The following is a 26,937-nucleotide window of genomic DNA, read 5'->3' as shown; positions in this document are numbered from 1 at the left end:
GAGCCGACAGGACACTTGGGCAGCACACGTTAGAAATAAAGAATGTTGACTGCTTCACATTCTGTCCCACTGCTTTCTCTTTCTGTCCTCATTTCCCTTCACATTCTGTCCCATTGCTTTCTCTTTCTGTCCTCATTTCCCTTCGGCCTCTTGTAAATAACCAACCACGGTCCTCAGACCTGACCCAGCACAGAGGGCGTTAGTGGCCGCCGACTGCCCCACGGGGTCCCACCTGCTGTATTTTCAGACCTCTCCCCTCGAATAAAGGTGTCAGAGAAACGGCTGGTAGAACCAAGTTTATTACAAATAAAAGAAATAGGCTTCTATGTGCATCCATCCACACAGGTGGCTGTAATGCCCCTAAGACATTGGGCGTGAAAGGCTTGTACAGAAACCAGAATGACCCTTCTATGATGCTATGCGGGGACCAGTATCCTATACAGGGATGGAGAGAAGGATGGAGAGAGGGATGGAGAGAGGCGCGGGAGGCGGAAGCGTTGGCGGGGCTCATTCAAGTAAATGGCCTGATGCTTGCAGCCAGCGTGCTTATCACAGCTTCTTGCTAAGTCCTCAGCCACTAACAGCAGGGACGGTGGCTTTAGAGTCTACTAACCACAGGAGGATGTGCGAAACAGGAGCTCATGATGCTAGTCTGTTAGGGAAGGAGGTTGGTCCTCGTTGCCTGGAGACGTGCCCTGGAGACCCCGGGCCGCCTGGAGAGCCCGGTTCAGCCTGGGAACTTGGCGAGCCGGCGCCGAGCCTGGGTCAGCCGCATCAGCCGCTCCTTCAGGAACTTCCTCTTGTCGCTGGTGTCACTGCGCTCCCTCAGGAGCCAGTCGTATTGGTCCTTGTTCTGCAGCAGCTGCAGCATGCTCTTCTGCAGCTGCTGCCCAAAGGTCCGGAGGATGAAGAACTGGATGATCAGAGGGATGTGGCTGGAGATGCGCTTGCCGACCTCCTGGGAGGGAAGGAAGGAAGGCAGGTTCACAGGAGGGTGAGACCCCGACCTCACCGCAGAGCCCCAGGGCCCACCTGGACTGGTGCCGGCCACTGATCGAACCCGCCTCCTCACGGATACTAGTCAGATTCCTTTCCGCTGCTCCCTGAAATGGTTGCTTCTTTTTTTTTTTTTTTTTTTTTTGGTCTTTTTGCCTTTTCTAGGGCCGCTCCCATGGCATATGGAGGTTCCCAGGCTAGGGGTCGAATCAGAGCTGTAGCCACAGGCCTACACCACAGCCAGAGCAACGTGAGATCTGAACCGCGTCTGCGACCTACACCACAGCTCATGACAACGCCAGATCCTTAACCCACTGGGCAAGGCCAGGGACCAAACCCGCAACCTCATGGTTCCTAGTCAGATTCGTTAACCACTGCACCACGACGGGAACTCTCTGAAATGGTTACTTCTGATGGAAGAGGCTTCCACCAGAAACCTCTTAACGTTTTGTCTTCACTTAGCTAAGTTGATGTTTTTAGGTAAATGGATAGACTGAGTACAAAACCTACATTTTTCAAATTATATACAACTAACTCTGTTCCAAAGATTTTACAATTTTTTTTTAATAAGTCTAAAATTGGAAGTTCCCGTCATGGCGCAGCAGGAATGAATCTGACTAGGATCATGAGGCTGCAGGTTCAATCCCTGGCCTCATTTCAGCGGGTTAAGGATCTGACGTGGCCATGAGCTGTAGCGTAGGTCACAGATGCAGCTTGGATCTGGCGTTGCTATGGCTCTGGTGTAGGCCGGCAGCTGTGGCTTCAATTGGAGCCCTAGCCTGGGAACCTCCATATGCTGGGGGTGCAGCCCTAAAAAGAAAAAAAAATAAGTCTAAAATTATTTAGCAGAAAAGCCCATAACATTATTTAGCAGAAAAGCCCATGGGCTATCAAAAGCCACGGAAAGGAGCCCTCTGAGCTCTGTGTGTGTTCAAAGTTGGTTTCAACCCTTTCTTCCCCCACTTCGTGTAACTGAGCAGGGCCCTTCCTGGGAAAAATCCCTTCCCCCCCTGCCATGTCCTCCGCTTGCCTCTTGTCTATAAAAAGAAAAAACGTTAGCCAAAGAGTATGTGTAAGCAGAGAAATGAAAAAAGTGCACAAACAAAGAAAAAGAGTCAAAGCAAAAGAAAGCAACAACAGCTTTGCCGTTCAACAAAATCAAGGACTTTTAGCTCTTCCTCAAGGGAATAAACTTCACAAGCGTGTACAGTCTCCACAAAGGGACCTTGCAAACCCTTCTGAGGCCCCCAAAAAGAGATCTGAAGAGAGGAAAAGCCCCTGATGTTTTTGAATAGGAAATTTCAAGTCACAAAGATGTCAACGCTGCTGCTTCTTCTTCTTCTTCTTCTTTTTTTTTTTTTTTTTGTCTTTTGTGTTTTTAGGCCCCAGCATACAGAGGTTCCCAGGCTATGGGCTGAATAGGAGCTACAGCTGCCAGCCTATACCACAGCCACAGCAAGGCAGGAGCCAAGCCTACACCACAGCTCACAGCAACACTGGATCCTTAACCTATTAAGCAAGGCCAGGGATCAAACCCGCATCCTCACGGATACGAGTCGGGTTCGTTAAGCACTGAGCCACGAGGGGAGCTCCAGAGGTCACCTCTTCTGATGCAGGCGTATAAATGGAAGGTCACCCCAATAAAGATAAGGACCTGAATAAGCTAATTTAAAAAGTCATATTGAAGCTGGAACAGATAAGAATAGGCACAAATTTCTGCCCATACGTGGGAGCTCAGGTAAATCTACACCCCCGCTCATAGCAGCCTTATTCCGAGGAGCCAAAAGGCGGGAATAAGCCACGTGTCCATGGATCACCAAACGGATGAACAAAATTCCATATATACGCGCCATGGAATAGGGTCTACATTCAGAAAGGAAGGCGCTTCTGCCTCATGCCCCGTGTGGCATCTCACGGGACCCCAAGGGATGAACCTTGAGGACGTCACACGACGTAGAATAAGCCAGACACAAAAGGACAAAGATGGTGAGTCTACTTACACGAGCTACTGAGAACAGGGACATTTAGAGATGCAGAGTGGAATGGAGGGGGCCAGGGGCTGGGCAGTGAGTGGACCTTGGGCACGTGTATGCATTACCTACTCTGACGAGTTCTGCCAGGGAGCTAAGCAGGGTGGTGACACTATGCACGCCCCAGTGTCTGAAGGACACAGAGTGCGTCCTCGGCTTAGAGCCTTGTTGTTCAAGTGTGTCCCTGTTCAGCAGCGTGGGCATCCCCTGAGAGCCCATCAGAAAGGCAGAATCATGCCCTCCTCACACCTGCAACCCACACGTGCGTTTCCACAGGATCCCAGAGATGTGTGTGCATGGCTGAGGATGGGAAATTGCCCAAAGTGATGGAGAGAGACAACTGGTAAACCAGGAGATTGCTATTGGCTTTCCTGTCCAGGCTTTTCCATATCCCAACAGCTCTGAGGTGTGGGTCCTTTTCCCAGGACAAATTAGGGGGCCCTTCACATTCCTGGAAATGTAGGGTAGCAATGGGAGCTTATGTCTCTGAGAGCATCTTCTCTGGGGCCAGCAGCCACTGCATTCCAAAGCTGCATGGAGGGGTTTCCTCACATTCCTCTCGCTGAAGACTCGCAAGCACCCGAAGAGGAGGTACCACTTTACAGAGAAGAAAGGTGAGGCTCAGAGAGGTTAGGCAACTTGGCCAGGGCCACACAGCAGGGAAAACCAGATGCAAGCGGCTTGAAGCCACAACCCTTCTCTTCTATCCCTTCGAGTTGCTTCTGTAGAGGCTTACCGGGGGCTGAAAGATGGAGCAGGGGGTCACCTTACAGCCGCAACACGACCAAAGAGAAAGGCACTCACAGAGGAGAGAGGGGACAAGGGCCATCGCTCTGAGACTCGCAGACTCACCTGATGGTAGGCAATCAGGTGCTGAAAGATCTCGGCTATGGAGGGGTCTGAGGAGGGGGCCGGCGACGACAGAAAGTACTGGTTTGATTTTCTGTTCTTTTCTTCTTCCACCTCCTTCTCTCTGACCTTCTGCAGCGCGCCCCGATAGACCTGGTCCTGGCAGTACACGATCTGCTCCATTTGGAAGTGGAGCCGGATCGACGTCTCAGCTTCTTTTTCTTGTTCTAATTTAATGTCTTCAATTTTGGACTACAGGGAAAGAGAAATGCCACAAGATGGCCCTTGGGAAACGAGTCACTGCGTCACAGGAAAACAGTGGCCAGGGAGCAAATCTGAGCCGCAGCTGTGACCTACGCCACATCTGCAGCCATGTGGAGCCTTAATCTGCGGCGCCACAGTGGCAACTCCCGCATTAAAAAAAATAATAATAATAACATACAGTGAATTTTACCTTGGCAGTTCTGTGGAGGTTGAAAAATTCATTAAAATTTGTTTCTGAAACATCTGTGAAGGCGAGCCGGACTAAATCTGGTGAAAGGAAAAAAAAAAAAAAAAAAAAAGTCCCGTATTGCTGTAGGGATCATCACAGACTGAAAAAAAAATAAGAGGATAAAACAGCAAGAACTAGGTCCCTCCCTCCTCGCCTCTCTTCTCACCAAAGGAGGAAGGAAAGTGTGTTTTTAGCTCAAAAACTCCCTGGAGTAATTTTAAAACCAAAATTTCCCTTGGCGTATTTATTTGACTTTAAAATTTCCATCCACAGAGTTCCCATCGTGGTTCAGTGGTTAACAAACCCGACTCGCAACCATGAGGTTGCAGGTTCGGTCCCTGGCCTCGCTCAGTGGGTTAAGGATCCGGCGTAGCTGTGAGCTGTGGTGTAGGTCACAGATGCGGCTTGGATCCCGAGTTGCTGTGGTTGTGGTGTAGGCCAGTGGCTACAGCGCCGATTAGACCCCTAGCCTGGGAACCTCCATATGCCTCGGGTGTGGCCCTAAAAAGACAAAAAGACCAAAAAAAAAAAAAAATTCCGTCCTAAGTATAAATAGATGCAACGAATATAGTTTTGGCTAAGTTATAACAGCATTTCCTAGTAAAACACTCACGTCAATCTTGTAAATGCATCAATGGAATCAAACAGCCATATTATTCATTTGAATAGAGGGGGGCACGCTCTTACTTCACTTGGAAAATTTACATTATTTCTTTTTATTTTATTTATTTATTTATTTATTTATTTTTTGTCTTTTTGCTATTTCTTTAGGCCACTCCCACGGCATATGGAGGTTCCCAGGCTAGGGGTCGAATTGGAGCTGTAGCCGCCGGCTTACACCAGAGCCACAGCAACACGGGATCCAAGCCACGTCTGCAACCTACACCACAGCTCACGGTAACGTTGGATCCTTAACCCACTGAGCAAGGGCAGGGATCGAACCCGCAACCTCATGGTTCCTAGTCGGATTCATTAACCACTCCGCCATGACGGGAACTCCTTCTTTTTTTTTTTTTTTTTTTTTTGTCTTTTTTGTCTTTTTGTCTGTTGTTGTTGTTGTTGCTGTTGTTGCTATTTCTTGGGCCGCTCCCGCGGCATATGGAGGTTTCCAGGCTAGGGGTTGAATCGGAGCTGTAACCACCGGCCTACGCCAGAGCCACAGCAACTCGGGATCCGAGCCGCGTCTGCGACCTACACCACAGCTCACGGCAACGTCGGATCGTTAACCCACTGAGCAAGGGCAGGGACCGAACCCGCGACCTCATGGTTCCTAGTCGGATTCGTTAACCACTGCGCCACGACGGGAACTCCGGAACTCCTTCTTTTTATTTTTGAAACTCATATTCCATTTGCCATCCTCACAGAATGCTACCTTAGTACGAGGTGTAGTATCTTTATGCTTGGACATCTTTCGACTCCACAGCACATCTTTCTAAAACAGAAATAAGCACATGTGCGTGTGTGCCTTTGTTTTCTGTGACTAGAAGCCTTGATATACTACAAGTTTTCGTCTGAATAAAGAATGCACGATTGATCAACGAAACACAATTACAGATTTGGGCTTATACTTATTAAGCCTAAAGGTAACATTGTATTAGAAATACCACTTTTTTTTTTTTTTTTTTTTTTTTTTTTTTTTTTTTAGGGCTGCACCTGCGGCACATGGAGGTTCCCAGGCTAGGGGTCTAATAGGAGCTACAGCTGCCAGCCTATGCCAGAGCCACGGCAACGCAGGATCCGAGCTGCATCTGGGACCCACACCATGGCTCACGGCAACGCCGGATTCCCGACCCACTGAGCAAGACCAGGGACCGAACCTACATCCTCATGGATGCTAATCGGATTTGTTTCTGCTGCGCCACGAAGGGAACTCCCTAGAAATACATCTGTTATTAAGCCGTAACGAGCCTGCCCACCCAGTGAGTTCATAGGTCCACAATGACTATCACTTATGGCTAAAACGAGACAGGTGACGTCTGAGACAGGGTGACGAAGAGAAAAGATTCAATGGTATCTCAGAAACCAAGGAGCAGAGCATTTGAAGGAGGAGGGAGTGGCCCGCCTGTGAAAGCTCATTTTTATTTCTCCTGGGTGGTGTGGATACAGTTTCCTCCTGGCAGGTGACCACAGAGAGACCACCTTCGGTTCACACAGCGGGTACATATGCAAAACACTCCCACATGGCACTGGGTTCAGGCAACCTTTCTTCTCAGAGGTTTCAAGTGAACAGAGGACTCTGAGACTGTGACAGAATCAGAAACATGCATTTGGTCTTTGAGCCCGGCTCCTGACACAGGGCTCCTAAACCCCTTCGAACGTCCCAGGCGACAGGACCAACACTCCTCCTTTTATCCTTTTATGGCTGCACCTGCAGCACATGGAAGTTCCTGTGCTGGGGTGGGATCAGAGCTGCAGCCACAGCAACACCGCTTCCAAGCCACACTGCAGTTTGCGGCAACCCTGGATCCTTAACCCACAGAGCGAGGCCAGGGACTGAACCTGCGTCCTCAGAAAGACAACAATGGGTTCCTCTCTCTCTCTCTCTCTTTTTTTTTCTTCTTTCTGTTTTTTTTTTTTTAGTGCTGCACTGGCAGCATTTGTAGATTCCCAGGCTAAGGGTGGAATCAGAGCTACAGCTGCCAGCCTATGCCACAGCCACAGCTACAGCCACACAAGATCCAAGCCGTGTCTGTGACCTACACCACAGTTCACAGCAACGCCGGATCCCTGACCCCCTGAGCGAGCCCAGGGATCAAACCCATGTCCTCATGGATACTAGTCAGGTCCATCACTGCTGAGCCACGATGGGAAGTCCATACATCTTTTATAACAAACCGGTAAAGGCAAGCAGAGTGAGTTTCTGAGTTCTGTGAGCTGTCCTAGCAAATTATGAACTCGAGGAGAGGGGACAGCCTCGGGAACGCTGATTTACAGCTGGGGGATTTGACGTACAGGCGGCTGGGGCTTGCAGCTGCCATCTGCTGTGGTCTGGTGGGCTGAGCCCATAAAGCTGTGGGGTCCATGCGAACTCTGGGCAGTGAGTGTCCGAACTGGAAAGACCCCCAGTTCATGTCTAAAGAAGAAGAGAACTGGTTGGGCAGGTGGTGTTGGGAAAAGCCCCCCAGGAGGAGGTACTGACTTAGGTTCAACCCTCTCCCTATCCTGGAAACAAAATGCGTAAACACACAAACTCACCAGTCACTGTGTGCAGCATGTCCACGGCTGGCTCTTCCAGGACACTGACCTGCTTCTTAATGATGGTTTCAAATGTCTTATAATTCACAAATCCTGGCAACTCTCTCCCCCTGTACTGATTTTCGAAGAGCTGGATTTGTTTACATATGGCGTCATAACCTACAGAAGGGAAGCATAGCTCTGCATTATTCTACGAAAATAATCTCGCAAGGTTTTCTAAACACGGCACCGTTCTGCACGTTCTGAAAAGTACAGAGGGGCAGAAAGAAAATCACATGTGAGCGTCACATGGAAAAAGATTCAGGAATTGCCATCAAGAGACGGATCTCGAGACAACCATCCTTCGTCGTCTCAGGACGGCAGGTATGGCGCCAGGTCCTAGAGTCAGAAAACAGGAATGCAGAAGGCATAAGGCAAGGTCTTGGAAAGGTACTTGAATGGGAGACTTTGTTCATCAAATTTGATTTTTACCAAGAGAACAAAAGAAAATGCATCACAGAGCCCTGGGACCTGCCAGGCTTACCATGCCAACTTGGACCCACCATTTTTGAAATTCTTTTCAACCACAGCACTCCATTTGCAGAACTCATTTCGCATCTTGGTAAACAGCCGACACTCGTACTCCACCACCAGTTCCTCTCCTTGTATCAAAGCAGTGATATCACTATTAAATGCATCGATTTTCTGTCAAAAGGAAACACATTCGTATAAGCGGAAATATTGCAAATATAAGAGGTGATTTGGAGAGGGTGCAGACAGGGCTGGCGAGCCTTCTCTGCTGCCTAATGGGCAGGGTGCGGGTGGGGAGCAGGTGCGCGTCCGGAGGGAGAGCAGGGGCTTTGGCAGCAGGCGATCCCACCCTCCCTACTGCCTTCTGGCCTCAGGTGAGCGCACTTGATGAAGAGCCAGTGGCGTGAATGGGACGGTCCCCCACTCCCTGTCTACCCAGCCCCCAACCCGGCCGCCTTGTGGGGCTAAGTGGGCAGCATGAGTCTGGATCAGCCTGAGGGGAATGAAGCGAGACACGTGCAAAGCACATGGCCCCTCTCTGGACAATGGTGGATGCTTCTCCACCTTGGCGCCCCTGGCAGCACTCACATCTATCAGAAAAAACATCTTCCCGCTTTCATCCTCTGGAATATCGGAGCCATACTTCTGTAACTCCTCTGTTATTTTCTGGTGACTCTCTTTTATTTGGTTTTCTAACAGGGGCAGAGTTTTCTGAGGAAAAGAGAAGATGATAGACATAAATATGGTTAAGAAATGAGCAGGGGCTCCTGGCTTCTCCCTGCACAGTGCAGCTGCCCAGAACGTTCCACCTCCTGGCTTCCACTAGAAGGAAGATATGGGGGTTGGGGGGAGGGCATGTGAGCGGGCACTGGCTCCCATCCAGGCCTTCCCACTGTCCTGCTCCCCTGGACACAGCCTCGGAGCCACTCGGGCCACATTCTGAGGTGTCCCCGTTGCCTGCCTCCTGGGCCCCGTGGGGGCCGTGAGACGATGCTTCCCTGTGAGATGGTGACATAAACTCTCTGCAGGGAGCTTGGAAAGGGTCGCTGTCCTGTGCCTTCTGAAAAGGTGGCAGTTGGGGCAATTTGACCTTCGACAACTTTTAGGCTATTGTTCACAGATGAAAAGTTCTCAGGGTTTTCTCTCTCCTACGATGGCGGACTCCACATGCTGGCTCACCCTCCCACCAGCAGCAACCAAAACGGAGGCTCATATGTCACAAGTGGACTTTTAAACGAGCTTGCAGGAACAGAGCAGGTGCTCAAAGGCCAAGGCTGGGTGACAGTGGGTACCCCAGGGACATGGCGGGACAAGCAGCCGAGACACGGATTCAGCCCAAGGCTAGCAGGAAAGAAAACTTGAACCCACGTTTCAGAATCTGCCTTGGTGCCTGGGCAAAGGATAAATCCCCAGTGGGCTGGCTCAGGGCGGGGAATCTTGCATAAAGCTGGGACCCCAGAAAGCAAGGCCCCCACTGCGGTGGTCAGCAGGGAACACCCCTGTCGTTCACCCCGACTCCCGGACCCCCTGCTGGTGCTGAGAGGAGGGAAAAACAAAATCTCCATGGAGACTCCGCAAGGACAAGCCAGCCCTCCGACAGGTGTGCTGTCCAAATTCACACTCCTCGATGCTCAAGCTGAGACTCTAAAGTGGTTCAGGCTGGAGGCCCAGGGGTCCGGCTGAAGCCAAGGCCGCCTCTCCCTGGAGAAACCCATTTTGAACCGAGGCTTCTCCTAAGTACCCTCAGATCAAGCTCCAAGAAAGGGGGGCCGATGGTCACAATTCCAGCTCATCATTGTGGGTGATGGCCTACAGAACCCAATGCGAGGAAGCTTCTGATCATTGAGCGCAAACTACGACAGAGATTTAGGCTCAGAAATCTCTTGAAAGGGCTGAACATGTGAAATAGCAAGAGACACTGTCCAGGCAGATTTGGACAAGAACCGCAGAGAATCTAAGAAGTGAAATATACGATGCTTACAATGAATGAGACAGGATGACAGTGATGGGAAAAGAATTGGTACAGGGCTCCTTGTGTTTAATCAGGCCAAGTGGATCTAGCTTATTCGCATTCCACTCAACGTGTGGTCCTCTAGCCTATCAGGCAACACCCACACCGCCTGGACTCCCTGAATCTGAGCTCGCATCTTAACAGAACCCCCAGGAGGTCTGTGGGTGCTGATGTTTGTTAGCTGACACAATTTGGGTTTGTGTTCGGGATTCGAGTCAGAGAATAGCTCTGCACGTGCTTACACAGATGTGCATGATGAGTTCAGAGGTCAGTCTTTCTGCCAGGCAGGGGATCGTGGCCCGCCCTTCCTCCAGAAGATCCCTGCAAGAGAAGACAACAGACATGTCCATCTCAGTCTAGCTGGAAAATGCCAGCTGGCTCTCTGCAGCTCGGGAAAGCGGAGGCAAACGCAGTTACCGCCTAATGGATGGAAGGTCCCGCAATTGGTACCCAATACTTTGTTCAGGATGGGATCGCACAGAATTGTGACAATTTTAGTAACGCTGCATATTTCAAAAGCGGTATAGAACGATCCCTGCCAGCGAATACATTACATGTGCCTCCTGACATCCGACCATGGCATCGGTCTTTAAAAAAAGATACACACAGTCACTTACAGATACAGATTCACGACACGCACACCCATCTGTACACATGAGGCTTCATGAAAATATCCTGATGCGTAGCCACACAGGTGTACAGATCAGCACTGAACCGGGGGACGCAGCTTCCCCAGGACGAAAATTTAAACTGCAGGCTGCGGGCAGGAAGGAAGCCGGGCCCTCCTTCCACTCTTTCCAAATGTGTGTTCCCAGGGCAAGTTACTACAGGGCTTTCTATATTTTAAAAGACTCTTTAGGATCAAGGGCAGCCAGGAAGCATGAGTTTACACGCTGATTGGCGAGAGTACATTTATTCCTAAGTTCAATTTCCCTACCTGCTGATTAAAAATTGTGGTAAAACACACATAACATGAAATTCACCATTTTAGCCACTTGTAAGCACATGTTCAGGGGTGTGAAGTACAGCTACCCTGTTGTGCAATCATCACCACCGTCCACATCCAGGAACTGTCTTACCTTCCCCAGATGAAACTCCGTCCCCTTTAAATGACATCTCCCCCTCCCCCTCCCCCAGCCTGGCTCTAGGGATGCGATACCTCTAGGGACCTCATATGAGTGGACACATACAGTGGTTTCCCTTCTGTGACTGGCTGATTTCACTGAGCATCATGCCCCTAAAATTTGTCCATGCGAGGAGTTCCCCCTGGGGCGCAACAGGATGGGGGTGCCTCTGCAGCAGCAGGACGCGGGTTCCATCCCTGGCCTGGCACAGTGGGTTTACACCCTGTTTTGGCTGCTGTGAATAATGCTGCGATGAACACAGGTATACAGGCGTCTCTTCTCAGTTATGTCTCCGCAAGCTTCTGGGAAAAACTGAATATGATCAAAGCACACGGGCTCCACCTATACACACATGTGTGCCCACAAGGGGTCGTGGTGAAGGTGTCACTTGTATCTCCACATCTTATGAGCACCTTTCTACTGGCCTCTTATTGGCCCGGCAGGCTAATGGTGGCCAACGCTGCGACCTCTTACTCTGGTTGGGATATAGGACACGATTTTCAACATTTAGATTCCAAATCTTCATACTTAATAACCAAATGAGCTGAGCATCCTTTTGCCGTCACGCCTGTACACATCTCTGATTAGCTTCCTGGCTGGAATTCCTGGAGCTGGAACTCAACCTTGGAGGCTACACCTGTGCAGACTGGTTGGCATGTGACCACAGCACCCACGCCGAGCAGCGGAGGGAAGGCCCCCCACCTTCCCACCAACTCTGCATCTTCTCATTAGTTCAAATATAAGCAACTTAGCAGTCTTCCTTTCTTAAAAAAAAAAAAAAATCACTTTTGGTCTTAGGGTTAGAAAGGCCTGTATACTAGGATTATAAACTATCTATATTTTCTTCAGGAATGCTTGTGGGCTTCTTTCCTGTACTTAATTTTAACTTGTAACTGATATTTATTTTGGGATACCATGTTAAATAAGAAAAAATTTAATTTTTTTCCTAAATATTAACAATTACCTCATTGCCACTGATTGCTAATCAAACAGATCTAGCCCAGGGATTTGAAATGCTACATTTACCATATACCAAATAGAAGAGGAGTTCCCGTCGTGGCTCAGTAGTTAACGAATCTGACTAGAAACAATGAGGTTGCAGGTTCGATCCCCGGCCTTGCTCAGTGGGTTAAGGATCCAGCGTTGCTGTGAGCTGTGGTGTAGATCACAGACACGGCTTGGATCCCAAGTTGCTGTGGCTCTGGTGCAGGCTGGCGGCCACAGCTCTGATTAGACCCCTAGCCTGGGAACCTCCATATGCCACAGGAACAGCCCTAGAAAAGGCAAAAAGACCAAAAAAAAAAAAAAAAAAAAAAAAAAAGAACCTGGGTTTTCTACCTTTTTTCTATCCTGTTTCACTTATATTTGTATTCTGGTTCCAGAACCATACTACTAAAATTATTGTAAAGAGTCTCTTCCTTATTTTGATTTTTTTTTTGGCAATACTTTGTGAGTTCCTCTTTTATCCTTCCAGGTAAATTTCACGGTCATTGTCAAGGAGCAAACACACGTGCATCCTCTCAATATCTAAACCTGACAGTGTCCGTTTCCCGCCGTGAGGACCGAGGCCCTTGATTCTGGTTCACCCTCGGAACCACCCCCACCTGCATACCTGAAATGTTCGTGGTTTTCAAAGAAGGCCTGCTCCTTCTGCAGGGCCTTGGCCAGGCTCAGCTGGTCCTGGATGTCCTGCTGGCCCCTGCACTTGACAATCATGTAGCCCTTCTTCAGGTGGAAGACCAGGTTTCTCGCCACGTCCACTATCTTGTCCTCAGTGCCTTTGTCCACCAGATCCGGCTTCGTCAAGATCCCTGCCAGCCAGAGACCCTGGATTAGAGAACGTGCAGAGCCTCCCAGAGTGAGACGGCCGGACAGCTCCCGGCCCTGGGGAGCGGGGCCCCTGGCCACCGGCTTCCACCCACATGGGCTTGCAGAGCGAAGGCTCCAGGCTCAGCCCCTGTGCATTAGGAGAACCGGAGCCCAGGGCTGCTGAAGGCGGCGGGCTATGGGGTTCTCTCCCAAGCTCACTTGGCCCAGATCTCAGCCCAAAGAGACAGCAGCACATAATGGCCTTTTTGTTTTCCTTCTGTCCAGCAGAAGAATTGCTCCCTAGGGCAGTGGGTCTAAAACTTCTCAAAGTCTAAGAATCCAGAGTCTCAGGCCCCGCCCCGATTCTGGGTATCTAGTGAGTTCGAGGGACTTGCATTTCTTTTCTTTCTTTGTCTTTTTAGGGCTGCACCTGTGGCATATGGAGGTTGCCAGGTTAGGGACTGAATCGGAGTTGTAGCTGCCAGCCTCCACCACAGCCACAGCAGTGTGGGATCTGAGCCATGTCTGCAACCTACACCATAGTTCATAGCAATGCCAGATCCTTAACCCACTGAGTGAGGCCAGGGATCGAACTTGCGTCTTCATATATACCCAGTCGAGTTTGCTAACCACTAAGCCACGACGGATCTCCTAGGGCCTTGCATTTCTAAAAATTCCCCAAGAGTTCCTGCTATGGTGCAACGGGGTTGGCAGCATCTCTGCTGCACCTAGACACAGGTTCCATCTCCAGCCCGGCACAGTGGGTTAAAGGATCCAGTGTTACTGCAGCTGTGGTGGTAGCTCAGATCTGATCCATGGTCAGGAAAGTCCACATGCCTCGGGGCAGCCAAAAAGAGGAAAAAAAAATTTTTTTTAATTTTAAATTCTCCAATTATTTCTGGTGCAGGTGGGACCTGGCTCACACTGGGAGAAACGCAGTTCCGGCCAGGACAAGCTACATCATTTGCGGGGCCCACTGCAAAATGAAGATGCAGAGCCCCTCGCTTGAATGTTGGATATTGCCAGGATGACAGAACCTGAGCGTTCCAGCAAGTGGACCCCTCTGGGTGTGGGGCCTTGTGGGACTGCCCAGGCTGAATGCGAGTGAAGCCAGCCCAGGACCAACCCTGAGGTTTACAGCAGCCACTGGGAACTGCTGCTGCTCTGGTCGACAGGGTCTCATCCCAGGCACAGCAGGCAGCAGGACAAGCGCAGAATCCAAGCCATCAGCTAAGGATGGTGGAGCAGACGGTGGAAGGGACTGGAAGCTGACAGCATCACTGGACACTGGTAGAGTGGGGAGCAGCCTCGGCCCAGACTTCTCGTCTTGTGTAAAATGAAACCGTGTCTCCCAAGGCAACAGAAATTAAAGCAAAAAGAAACCAATGGGACCTAATCAAACTGACAAGCTTTTGCACAGCAAAGGAAACCATAAGAAAAAAAAAAAAAAGACAACCTACAGAGTGGGAGAAAATAGTTTCAAATGATTCAGCTGACAAGAGCTGAACTCTAAAATATGCAAACAACTTATACAACTCAACAGCAAAAAAGCCAACAACCCAATGGAAAAATGGGCAAAAGACCTGAGTAGGCATTTCTCCAAAGATATACAGATGGCCACGGCACATGAAAAAATGCTCAACATCCCTGATTATGAGAGAAATGCAAATCAAAACTACCATGAGATACCACCTCACACCAGTCAGAATGGCCATCATTAACAAGTCCACAAATAACAAATGCTGGCCAGGGTGTGGAGAAAAGGGAATCTTCCCGCACTGTTGGTGGGAATGTAAGCTGGTACAGCCACTATGGAGAACAGTATGGAGGTACCTTAGAAAACTATTCATAGAACTACCATATGACCCAGCAATCCCACTCTTGGGCATGTATCCAGACAAAACTTTCCTTAGAAAAGACACATGTGCCCACATGTCATCGCAGCACTATTCACGATAGCCAAGATATGGAAACAACAACCCAAATGCATTGACAGATGATTGGATTAGGAAGATGTGGTATATATACACAATGGAATACTACTCAGCCATAAAAAAGAACGAAATAATGCCATTTGCAGCAGCATGGATGGAACTAGAGACTCTCATCCTGAGTGAAGTAAGTCAGAAAGAGAAAGACCAATACCATATGATATCACTTATACCTGGGATCTAACATACAGCACACATGAACCTTTCCACAGAAAAGAAACTCATGGACTTGGAGAACAGACTTGTGGTTGCCAAGGGGGAGGGAGGGGGATGGACTGGGAATCTGGGGTTAATAGATGCAAACTATTGCCTTTGGAATAGATAAGCGATGGGATCCTGTCGCACAGCACTGGGAACTATATCTAGTCACTTATGGTGGAGCATGACAGAGGATAATGTGAGAAAAAGGATGTATATATGTATGTGTGACTGGGTCACTTTGCTGTACAGCAGAAAATTGACAGAATACTGTAAACCAGCTATAATGGAAAAAATAAAAATCATTAAAAAAAATAAATCACCATTTGCCTCAGCCACTGTTTGTTCGCAGGTCCTCTGCTATGTACAGTCAAATGCATTTTTTTAAACATAAAATTCACCATTTGGACCATTTTTAGGTGCACAGTTCAGGGGCACGAGGCACTTTCACACTGTTGTGCAACCTTGATCCCTAGCCACCTCCGAAAGCATCCCCGGCTGAGACTCTGTCCCCATTGAACAGTGACTCCTCTTTCCCTCCCTCCATCTGACTTTCTGTCTCTATGAACTTGTCCACTCGAGATCCTCCTCTGAGTGGGATCATCCGGCATCTGCGCTTTTATACCAGCTTATTTCATTGAGTCTATCTTCGAGGTTCATCCACGCTGTAGCATGTGTCAGAACGTCTTTCCTTTTTAAGGTTGAATTCTTTTCCATGGTGCAGCTACATCAACTTTTGTGTACCATTCATCTGTCTGAGACATTTGGGTTGTTCCACTTTCAATGCATTATTAATCAATATTGCTTTCTGACTCCCACCCCCCCAAAACTACCATGCCTCTTAGAAGCAGGTAGACAAGGATGATGAGCCACCTTGCGGCCAATGAGAGTCAAATGGTGGCCCATTTCATCTTGCCCTATTGAGTTTTTCAATGGTTTCCATCTGCCGGGTGCAGACCCCCACTCTGCGTGTGTGCCAAGAAACACCCTCGGCATTCCTGGGGTGCTTTTCCACGCTCAGGCTGCCCACCAGTTTTTTAGATTCCTCCCTCTTCTCACCGATGGTCCTGTCTCCTTCGGGGTCCACCTCCTGGGCCATGCGCAGCGCCTCCGTGGTGGCAATGTCCACGTTGCAGGGGACCACCACCAAGTTGATGGTCTCCTGCTTACAGATGTACTTCTTGATCAGAGACTTGATCTGTTAGAAGAAAAGAGGGCATGAGAACTGAGACGGGTCCTGACCTTGTACTGGCTTCAGACCCTCCAAGTCCCAGAGGAGTCTCTCCAAAGAAGCAGCAACGGAGAAATGAGCTCGCAATACAAGCCTGGCAGCACTTTCGGAGCCGGAGAAACTAACTCTGGGATCAGGGAAAACCATGAGATTTCTTTTTGTAATTATTATTTTTTAATAGTTATCTCCCCGATACAATATTTTCTTCTACTGTACAGCATGGTGACCCAGTTACACATGCATGTACACATTCTATTTTCGCATATAATCATGCTCCATCGTAAGTGACTGCACACAGTTCCCAGGACTGCACAGCAGGATCTCATTGCTCATCCATTCCAAAGGCAATAGTTTGCATCTATTAACCCCAAGCTCCCCAACCACCCCACTCCCTCCCCCTTCCCCTTGGCAACCACAGGTCTATTCTGCAAGTCCATGATTTTCTTTTCTGTGGAAAGGTTCCTTTGTGCCATATATTAGATTCCAGACAGAAGTGATATCACTCTCTCCTAAGACCTCAAATCTGATGGTCACAACGAAAAACAAGACGTTGAAATAATTGCTTGTATATTCCCGCAATCACAATAATAATTACACGTATATTCCCATATGGTGAGATTCACTGATTCAGAAATATCACTATACTTGCTTCTAATGCTCTCTCTTCCCCCATAAAACCTCTCCCCTGATACATACCACCTTAGATATGGCACAAAATGAGTCACTACCTAAAACACAAATAAAAGGCATTGCCAACTTCTTCGATTTGCCTCTGTCCACATTGGTGGAGCCAATTTCAACCTCTGTGTTCTCCAAATCCCCACTCACACCTCCTAGCACCCATTCTTCAGACACAGTCCTGAACTCACAGTCCTGCTGTAACGCAGCCCCGCCCCCGCAAGGCCCCCGCCAGGATGGAGCCCGAGGTCTCACCTGGTATTCGATGTCGTATGGCTGATTGCCTACAGCTACCCTGGTGATGCCAGGAAGGTCTATGAGGGTCAGATCTGGGACGTGAGGGGAGCTGACCTCCAGACTGATTAGCTCATGACTGATTCCCACGCCTTCCCCAGCGATGGCAATCTGGGCTAGAGCAGAGGAAACAAGACAGTGGAACAGAGCTTAGGATGGGGCAGCTCATGACTGAGAATCCTCTGGAAGCAACGCCCACCCACTGCGATTCCTGGATAAGGCATATGTGGGGCAGACTCCCCTTTCTGGAGCAAAAAGGGACCTCAGAGGACAGCTCTGTATTCTCACTGCCAGTGGCCAGAACTTTCAGAGAGACCTAGTGAAACCATGTGTAAAAGTGACACCCATCTGAACCAGTCCTAAACCAGGCACCGCCGGTAAGTTCCTCCTGGTGTCACACCGAAATCCCTCCCATTGATGAGGAGCTTAACAAGGAAGTAAAACGAAAACAAATTCATGGTGACTCCTGGAGCATGACCAGGAAAACTGTACGGCTTGTTTTAGGCAAGATGAGCATTAGCGGTCAGTATGCCATTGAGGGATTTCGTTTTGCTCCATCCTCCTTAATAATGAAAATTTCAAGATATGAATTTATTTCAGCCCATTGTTAGCTAACACCGCTTCACCACTTGCTTTCAACACCCGGACTAGCTTTTTGGTATGTTTTCCATCAGTTAAGAACGTAGGAAGAGGGAGTTCCCACTGTGGCTGATTGGGTTAAGAATCTGGGAGTTCCCGTCGTGGCGCACTGGTTAGCGAATCCAACTAGGAGCCATGAGGTTGTGGGTTCGGTCCCTGCCCTTGCTCAGTAGGTTAACGATCCGGCGTTGCCATGAGCTGTGGTGTAAGTTGCAGACGCGGCTCGGATCCCCCGTGGCTGTGGCTCTGGCATAGGCTGGCAGCTACAGCTCCGATTCCACCCCTAGCCTGGGAACCTCCATATGCCGCGGGAGCGGGCAAAGAAATAGCGAAAAGACAAATAAATAAACAAATAAATAAAATTAGCTTCAAAAAAAAAAAAAAAAAAAGAATCTGACTAGTATCCATGAGGATGCGGGTTCCATCCCTGGCCTTGCTCAGTGGGTTAAGGATCTGTGTTGCCACAGCTGCAGCATAGGTCGCAGATGCAGCTCAGATCTGGCATTGCTGTGGCTGTGGTGTAGGCTGGCAGCTGTGGCTCTGATTCAACCCCTAGTCTGGGAACTTCCATATGCCACGGGTGTAGCCCTAAAAAGACAAAAACATTCACGTTATGCTCCAATACTTACTTACACGCTAAGAAGTAAATTACTGGGGTCAGATTCTGTCCAAAGCACTGGGCTTAGTGTGGGAGAAAGAAGAGAAAACAGGAGTTCCCTGGTGGCTCATGGGGTTAAGGACCTGGCCTGGTCACTGCTGTGGCTCAGGTTCCATCCCGGGCCTGGAAACTTCCACATGCTGGGAGCGTGGCCAAAAAAAGAAGAAGAAGAAGAAGAAGAGACAGTACGGGGAGCTGCGGACCTGAGGCAGACAAGGGAAGGAGGGAGAGAGGGTGTGAAGTGACCAGGACAGGGCCACAAAGGGGAGAGTGGGAATAGAGACGGGCGGGCCCCACGCACTTCGCCTGGTTGACCAGATGTCCGAAGAGGTGATAACGCATGAACGTGGGACATTTACCTGCGCTGACTTCCTTTTCCACCTGCGAAGCATCTGAAAGCTCAATCTCGCTGTCCCGGTAACTGACTTTGCCCTTCCATTCGTCTTCTTCGTTCACGAGTTTTTTCAATTTCAGCACAAGAGGGCATCTTGTCACAATTCCTAGGAGGGCACATCCCATCAGGTCCAGACTCTGCTCTTACCAGTTCTAATGGTGGCCTGAGACCAGTGGCTCTCCCAAGTTCACCCATCGTCTGGGGTGACTGCGAAGGCTGTGAACTTTCTGGTCCCACCCGCTGACACCCTGACACATCCTGTGGGGGGGGGGCAGGAACTAGAGGATGGGCGCTTCAGCTGGTGTTTGGCTTAAAAGCCACGACGCGGGACCTCCCACTCCACCCCAGTGTTCTCCATCAGCTCAGCTCATGCAGCAGGAAAGCCGCGACTTCTGCAGACCTCCTGACACCCAGCCCGCCCCCATCAGGAAGGCATCCTGTCCCCACCAACCGCACCGCCCTCCCCGTCCTGTCAGCTCCTTCCAAATCCCACCCATCGTCACAATCGATCTGTATTTCAAGATCCATCTCAGCTCTGTCTCCTTCCCTCGAGCCCTCACTGACCCTTGGCCTTGGGGCTCAAACAGCACCACTAACCAGAGCACCCGTCTCTACCTCCCAGAGGGAGGGTCACCGCCTGAGAAGAGGCTTGGGAAAGACAACGTGGGCACAGGGCTCAGGGCTGGGGGCCCACGTGCCTTTACACGAACCTTCCACAAGCACAGGTTGTGCACAACCGGCACCAAATGTGCGATGAGCGGGTGTTACGAACTGAGCTGTGTTTCTTGCACTTCAGCTCCGACTCCGCTGTTGAAGCCCTCTTGCCCCCTGTGTCTGCGCCTGGAGACAAGGCCTCTCTTTAACAGGTGAGTCGAGTTCCCATCGTGGCTCTGTGGTTAGCGAACCTGACTAGCATCCATGAGGACTCGGGTTCCATCCCTGGCCTCGCTCAGTGGGTTAAGGATCCAGTGTTGCCGTGAGCTGTGGTGTAGGTCATAGACATAGCTTGGATCCCACGTTGCTGTGGCTCTGGTGTAGGCTGGCAGCTACAGCTGCAATTAGACCCCTAGCCTGGGAACCTCCATATGCCATGAATGCAGCCCTAAAAAGACAAAAAAAAAAAAAAAAAAAAAGACAAGTAAAATAAAATAAAATAAACAGGTGATTGGCATTAAATGACGTCATAAGAGCAGGACCCTAATGTGCCAGGCATCCTTCTCAAAGGAGGAAGAGGAATTCCTGATGTGGCACAGCAGAAACGGTCCAACTAGTAACCACGAGGTTGCCAGTTCGATCCCTGGCCTCGCTCAGTGGGTTAGGAATCCAGTGTGCCCATGAGCTGTGGTGTAGGTCGCAGACGCGGCTCGGATCTGGTATTGCTGTGGCTGTGGTGTAGGCCGGCAGCCGTAGCTCCCATTATACCCCCAGCCTGGGAACCTCCATATGCTGCAGGTGTGGCCCTAAAAAGACAATAAATGAATAAATAGAGGAAGCCACCCCAGACATGGGTGCTCACAGAGCAAAGGCCGTGTGAGGACACAGGGAGACGCTGGCCATCAGAAGCCCGGGAGAGGGGCCTCGGGAGAAACCAGGCCGACGGACCCCTTGATCTCAGGCTTCCAGGCTCCAGAAGCGGCAGAAGTACGTTTCTGCTGTTGAAGCCCCGAGTCTGAGGGCCTCTGCAAGGGCCGCCTGAGCTGACCACCACACGGGCGAGTGCTCACCGCTGCCTCTGGGGAGAGCGACCCCTGACAGGGCCTCCAGCACGGAGCTCTTGCCCGAACTCTGGTCCCCGATGACGGCGATGGCGGGCAGGGCCAGGTCCTGCTCCACGCCCAGGGCCCGCAGTGAGTCGATGAGGTCGATGCAGGGCCGCACTTTCTCCTCGTACTGGCTGTACAGGTTGTTCTCAGGCCCCTGGGGGAGGCAGAATGGGAGACTTGTCATGGCCTGCAGGTCACGTTCCATCAGAGACGGACGACTTCTAGGAGTTCCCACTGTGGCACAGCGGTAATGAACCCGACTAGTCTCCATGAGGCTGCAGGCTCCATCCCTGGCCTCGCTCAGTGGGTTAAGGATCCAGCGTTGCTGAGAGCTATGGTGTAGGTCACAGATTTATCTTGGATCCTGCGTTGCTGAGACTGTGGTAAAGGCCGGCTAGCTGTAGCTCTGATTCGACCCCTAGCCTGGAACTTCCAAGGTGCAGCCCTAAAAAGACACACACACACACACACAAAAAGATGGATAACTTCCATCAGCTGTCCAATGCTTGTACTGGGGCTTAGAGTTCCCCAAAAAGAGTGGCAGCAAAGTGGAAATACATATCTGAAGAAATGAGGGTTAAAATATTCCCAAACTGGGTGAAAACAATTGGCCTGACGATCCAAAAAGCTCGATGAACCCCAAGCATAAGAAACATAAACTAAAAAAAAAGGAGTTCCCTTCGTGGTTCAGTGGTTAACGAATCCAACTAGGAACCATGAGGTTGTGGGTTCGATTCCTGGCCTTGCTCCGTGGATTGAGGATCCAGCATTGCCGTGAGCTGTGGTGTAGGTACAGGTGTGGCTTGGATCCTGTGTTGCTGTGGCTATGGTGCAGGCCAGCAGCTGTAGCTCCGATTCCACTCCTAGCTTGGGAACCTCCATATGCCGTGGGTGTGGCCCTAAAAAGGACAACAAAACAGAAAACGAACAAACCAAAAAAAAACCAAATAGGCAACCCTCAAGTGGACACAGCTCATGTCCGCATGAATAGTAGTTTGCAGGCATCAACTTACTGTTTTGTGACTTTTCTCCACCAATTCATCATTCCCATTTAGTAACAGGTGATTGGATGCAGAAACTGAATCAGGTTCTTTACTTTCACAGTTGGAATAAACCATCTTCTTCCTTGATCAGTTCAGCTTAAAATCAAGCAGATCAGGATTCACACAAGTCAGAAGTAGGTACATTCTGGAGTTCCCGTCGTGGCGCAGTGGTTAACGAATCTGACTAGGAACCATGAGGTTGCGGGTTCGATCCCTGCCCTTGCTCAGTGGGTTAACGATCCGGCGTTGCCGTGAGCTGTGGTGTAGGTTGCAGACACGGCTCAGATCCCGCGTGGCTGTGGCTCTGGCGTAGGCTGGTGGCTACAGCTCCAATTCGACCCCTAGCCTGGGAACCTCCATATGCCGTGGGAGTGGCTCAAGAAAAGGGAAAAAGACAAAAAGAAAAAAAGTAGGTGCGTTCAAACCAAAACGGAACCAAACCCACAGTGACATACCCGGGGACACAGTGCGAGCCCAGAAAGACATGACAGGAGAACAGCAAGGAATCAAATGCTCCATCCCCGCTCAGAGCTCTTCAAGGATGTGCTTCTGGACCCCAAAGATTTTTGTCGAACATCCAAAAAAATTTTGCACCAGAAATTTAAATAGTGGCAAAGGATGAAATTTCTGATGCATGTGAAAATTTACATTTAAAATTAAAATTAGTATAAGACTTTCCAATGTGTTGAGGGATTCTAAATATTATAATTTAACACCCAAACCTGTATTTTTAAATAAATATGAACTTCAAGTCGTTTACTCTGTTCCTTTGGATCCTCAACTTTAGATTTTCATTTCATTTCCCCATGAAAGCATATCTTAAGGTTGTTCATTTTATTTTTGCAAGCACTTAATTGCCTGCTTTATCTCACCTGTCTGCATCCAAAAAAATACATATGTGTATACTTGAAATTCTTTAAAAATTTTTCCTGGGACCACATGTCTCTAAATACTACATTTGAATAATCTTGGATAAAAATAAATGAAAATATTTCTCCTATGGCTTGAAAGACACTTAATAAAAAAGATAAAGCCCTTACTTACCTGAAATGTACCTTCCTTTTCTTTGACGCTGTGACGTTGACCCGTCAGCAGAAATGCAGGGCTGTTCTCCCACACTTACTTGAAATCAGACAAAATATATATATTAGACCAAAGCCCAGGTGAATAATGAAAGCACACATCCAGGTACATTCTCGTTGCTGAAAATGGTACAAAAGCAGCGTGGTTGTGCTTTGAAGGAGATTTATATTTCCCTGAGTCCTTTTCGTAAACCTGACCTATTTAAATTTCTAAGACAGATAGATAAGGCACAGAGACTTGCTGTCAACGTACTGCCTGAATCGACTTTTTTTTCCCTGACGCTCTCCTTGTTTAATCGTAAGGACTCTCCCCCAGACCCACGCAATTTTGGGTCCATATTGATGCATTTGAAAGGGCAAGTTTGCTAGAGAAAGAGAGATGCATTTCATTCACGTTGTAGGAGAAAGGTGATTTTGAAAGGCAATCCATTTAATTTTATTTAATTTTTTTTTTAGGGCTCCACCTCTGGCATATGAAAGTTCCCAGGCTAGGGGTTGACTCAGAGCTGCAGCTGCCAGCCCATGCCACAGCCACAGCCACGCCAGATCCTAGCTACAGCCTTGATCTTTGTCATAGCTTGCAGCAACAAAGGATCCTTAACCCACTGAGCGAGGCCAGGGATCGAGCCTGCATCCTCATGGATGCTAGTCAGATTTGTTTCTGCTGTGTCCCAACAGGAACCCCCAAAGGCTATCCATTTTAAAGAGTATGTAGGGAATTTGGCAATCTGGAAATTTATTCCCTAACCGTCCCCCCACCCTACCCCATGCCTTTGAAAAGACTTTGAGTCCCTGGGGGTCCAGGGCTGGAACTGCAGCCCCATATTAAAGACCACAACCTCAGTGGACCTCAGTGCACCCAGCCAGGTGGCGTGACTGGTCCCCAGGGCTGGCATCCCCAAGACCACGATTTTCGTGAATACATTCCCTTCCTGTTTGTTTCATAAAATGACATTCCTTGAAAGCAAAATCTTGTGAGTTTTGTCCATACACCTTAAATATTTGTACCCCTCCTGGATCATTTCTGAAATTCTGTTCGGATTTCAGGGGCGAGGCCATCTCAGTAATAAAAACCAGTGCTTCCCTTGGGCATTACTTATTCAGCATCCTGCTGCACCTGTCAAACTGAGCTGCATACATTCACCAATTCTGGCCATTGCCAGAGGCAAGTCAGGTAACCCTTAGCCCTCAGCCCCAAACTGCCCACGAAATTCTAACCCACACCCTGTGTCTTCAGACAAGACTGCAGGGAGCTTTGAGGCAGGAGCTGCACCTGAAATCTCTCCTTTGCAGCTCCCCACTTCCTGCGTCCTGCACACACCCGCTGCTCACTGGGGGGCTTGCTGTGCCAGGCTCTTCCCTCGCTCCTAAGGTTGGGGGAGGAATGGGGAGCTGCCCGGGAGCTGAGGGCTCCTTGCATTCTGTCTGTCCGCTCGGGTTCCCACTGTCCTTGGGAGTGGCTGGCTGTCGCTGGTGAATCCCTGGGAGGGTAGGGAGGGCATCAAAGTGTCGCCCAGAGGGTTTCTATCCCGTAAGGGTTTCCTTAGCCCAGTCCACCGGGAGGAGCAGAGCTGGCAGGGGAGGGGAGTGGGGGGAGGTCAGCATCCCTCCTCCCCAGCCTTAATAAGGAGCGCCTACCAAGCAAGTTCTAGAAAATCCTGGGATTCAGGGTCTGCAACTTGCCCCACAAAATTCAGTCTGGTGAATCCTCTCAAGACTTAGATTTCGTTTTTCTGATGAAACTGTTTGGGCTTCCCCAAACTCACTGACATTTCAAACTGTTTATGGTGGGATTAGGGAATAACAGATCGGACTCTGTATTAGATTTGTTTCTTTTACTTTAACCTTTGCATCCTCTTGCTTTTGCTACAAGTTAACCGTTAAAGGATGCTGCCTATAGCTTAAAATAAACATAATGGCCCATCCCTGAGAAGCTTGCCCCTCCCCCAGCCTGAATGTAAATCTAAATTATCTTTGTTCAGCTCACAGGACGCATCCGGACCCAGCCCACCTGTGAACGGCCAAGGAAAGGAGAAATTAACACATGCCCTTGCCCAGTGTCTGGCCAAAACCAGGAGATATTTGCAATGGCCTTTCTGCTTTACCTCCTCCTTTCTTTGTTCTATAAAAGAAACCAACATCCTGATGCTGGGAAGATGCTTCTCTTGGACATTAGTCCATCACCTTCTCTGACATCCGGCTTTCAGAATCAAGTCATTCCTGGCCCCAACCCCTCGCCTCCGGACTGATTGGCCTGTGGTGGGGCCAGCAGAAGGAGCTTAGGCTCGGTAGCATGATTAAAAGGGAGAGTATCTTATTCTTGAGACCTAACGCTATCACATCACGCTGAGCTGTGCGTCTGGAGGTGGAGAGAAGGGAAATGAGAAAGAAATTGGAAGACTGGTCCAAAGGACCTCCGGAAGGGCGGGGGTAAAGGGGGTGGGGCGTCCTGGCCAGCAGCTCTCCCGAAGCAGAAAGAAGTCGTGGACATTTGGAGAGCCGTCTGGGGACATGACAGCTGGGGGTGGGGGGGTTAGGATCACTTGTTCCTACCTCCAGCAGAAAGTTGGTTTAAAATCTGAATAATTCTGAGAATCCCACTTGCGCAGCTCAGCTGGCACTCACGGTGGGGGTGGCGGTCTCGGAAGCCCCCAGGACTGTCCTACCTTCCTCTATACCGAAAACTAAGCGTGCCCACCCGACCCGGTCGCATCCCGCCGCTGCACAAGCTCCGGGGGAAGGGAGACTCTGGGTACCTGCGCATCCCCTGGGTTAAGGGCCCTCCGCGCAGGGCGTTTCTGCGCATGCCTCTTCTTTCCAGGCAGGGCTGCTAGGGTTTCCAAAAACTCCTAGCGGAGAACCTCCGCTCTCACCTCCGCTTTCACCTCCCTCTGCTCAGGTTTGGTGAAGACCCCTGGTCCACGTGCTTTCAGGGAATCCCCGGGCCGCGGACCTGTCTGGTTTGCCCTCATTAGCAGGCAACATAATAAACCCGCATATCAAGCGATGGTCGGCTTTTGGAGGGGGCTGGAAGGCCACGCAGCAGCGGCTGTGAAACTTTCTCAGGGCGCCCCCCTGAACCAGCTCCCTCGGAGACCTTCTGCCCGCATCCCCTGCACCTGTGCACCCCCTCAGGCAGAAAAGCCGCCAGCTGCAGGGGGCGGGGAGGGAGGCTGTTTTTGATGCGTCACCCAGGATCCTCAGCAGCCTGTCGGTGGGAAAGTAGCATCGGGTGCTCTGAGCCCGGCCAGCACGGCCACTGCTCTTATTACTCTCACTGCCGTCGCCATCATCCTGTCATCATCGCTATTAATGAGGATCATTTTTGCTATTGATCCTACGATGCCCGCGCCCGACTGCCTAGCCCGTCGCCCAAATGCCTTCTCCGAGGCCCCTGGCCGGCCGGTGGGCCCCCAGACCCAGGCGCGCCACACTTACCCGTCCCCGGTGCGGTGACCAGCGCCGGGGTCTGGCTGCTCCTCCGCTTTTCTGCCGCGCGAGCCCCGCCCCCTGCCCTGAGCCCGCCCCCAGCCGCGGGGAAACGAAACTCCCCGGAACTGCCCGGGAAGGAGGGCTGCGCGTTAGAAACGAAACCTAGAGGCGTCTGGCGCGAGCGAGTGGGGGTCGGGGGGAGCTTCCTGCACCCACAGCATCCTTGGGAGCTCGCGGGAAATGCAGATTCTTGGGTCCGCCCAGACCTGCTGCTCGGGCACAGGGCCCAGCTACCTGAGTGGTGTCGGGCCCTTCTGAAGGTTCTGGCACTGTGAGAACCGCGGCTCTAACAAGCCCCAGGTCATCCAAAAGCTGAAGGTAGCTTTGAACCCTTAGCCGATCCCTTCACCCCTGGTCTTCTGAATAGATGCAAGCGCCATTTGGGTGTCTTAAAACCCTGCTGTCCTTTGGAATGGATCAGCAGTGAGATCCTGCTGTGTAGCCCTGGGAACTGTGT

The 26,937-nt window shown here is 50.1% G+C and overlaps 1 protein-coding gene across 1 annotated transcript; it reads right to left on the bottom strand.

Moving 5' to 3' along the window:
- Window positions 1–277: 277 nt before the first annotated feature.
- On the bottom strand, window positions 278–26,493 carry MX1 (MX dynamin like GTPase 1). The gene is given in 15 exon segments (NM_214061.2): window positions 278–958; window positions 3,879–4,127; window positions 4,330–4,406; window positions 7,564–7,722; window positions 8,106–8,247; window positions 8,662–8,784; window positions 10,327–10,405; window positions 12,821–13,019; window positions 16,266–16,404; window positions 17,371–17,525; window positions 19,066–19,206; window positions 20,825–21,017; window positions 21,877–22,002; window positions 22,951–23,028; window positions 26,427–26,493. Coding segments are annotated over 13 exon segments (1,992 nt in total). The 5' UTR covers window positions 21,982–22,002; window positions 22,951–23,028; window positions 26,427–26,493; the 3' UTR covers window positions 278–727.
- Window positions 26,494–26,937: the final 444 nt, after the last annotated feature.

Source organism: Sus scrofa, chromosome 13 (assembly GCF_054392235.1).
Source record: "Sus scrofa isolate SSC_HxYL_T2T_F1_AM1 chromosome 13, Sscrofa_HxYL_maternal_Yorkshire_Landrace_v2.0, whole genome shotgun sequence".
Lineage (NCBI taxonomy): Eukaryota > Metazoa > Chordata > Mammalia > Artiodactyla > Suidae > Sus > Sus scrofa.
Note: the sequence above shows the minus strand (reverse complement) of the source record. Positions and strands in the feature narration are given on the sequence as shown.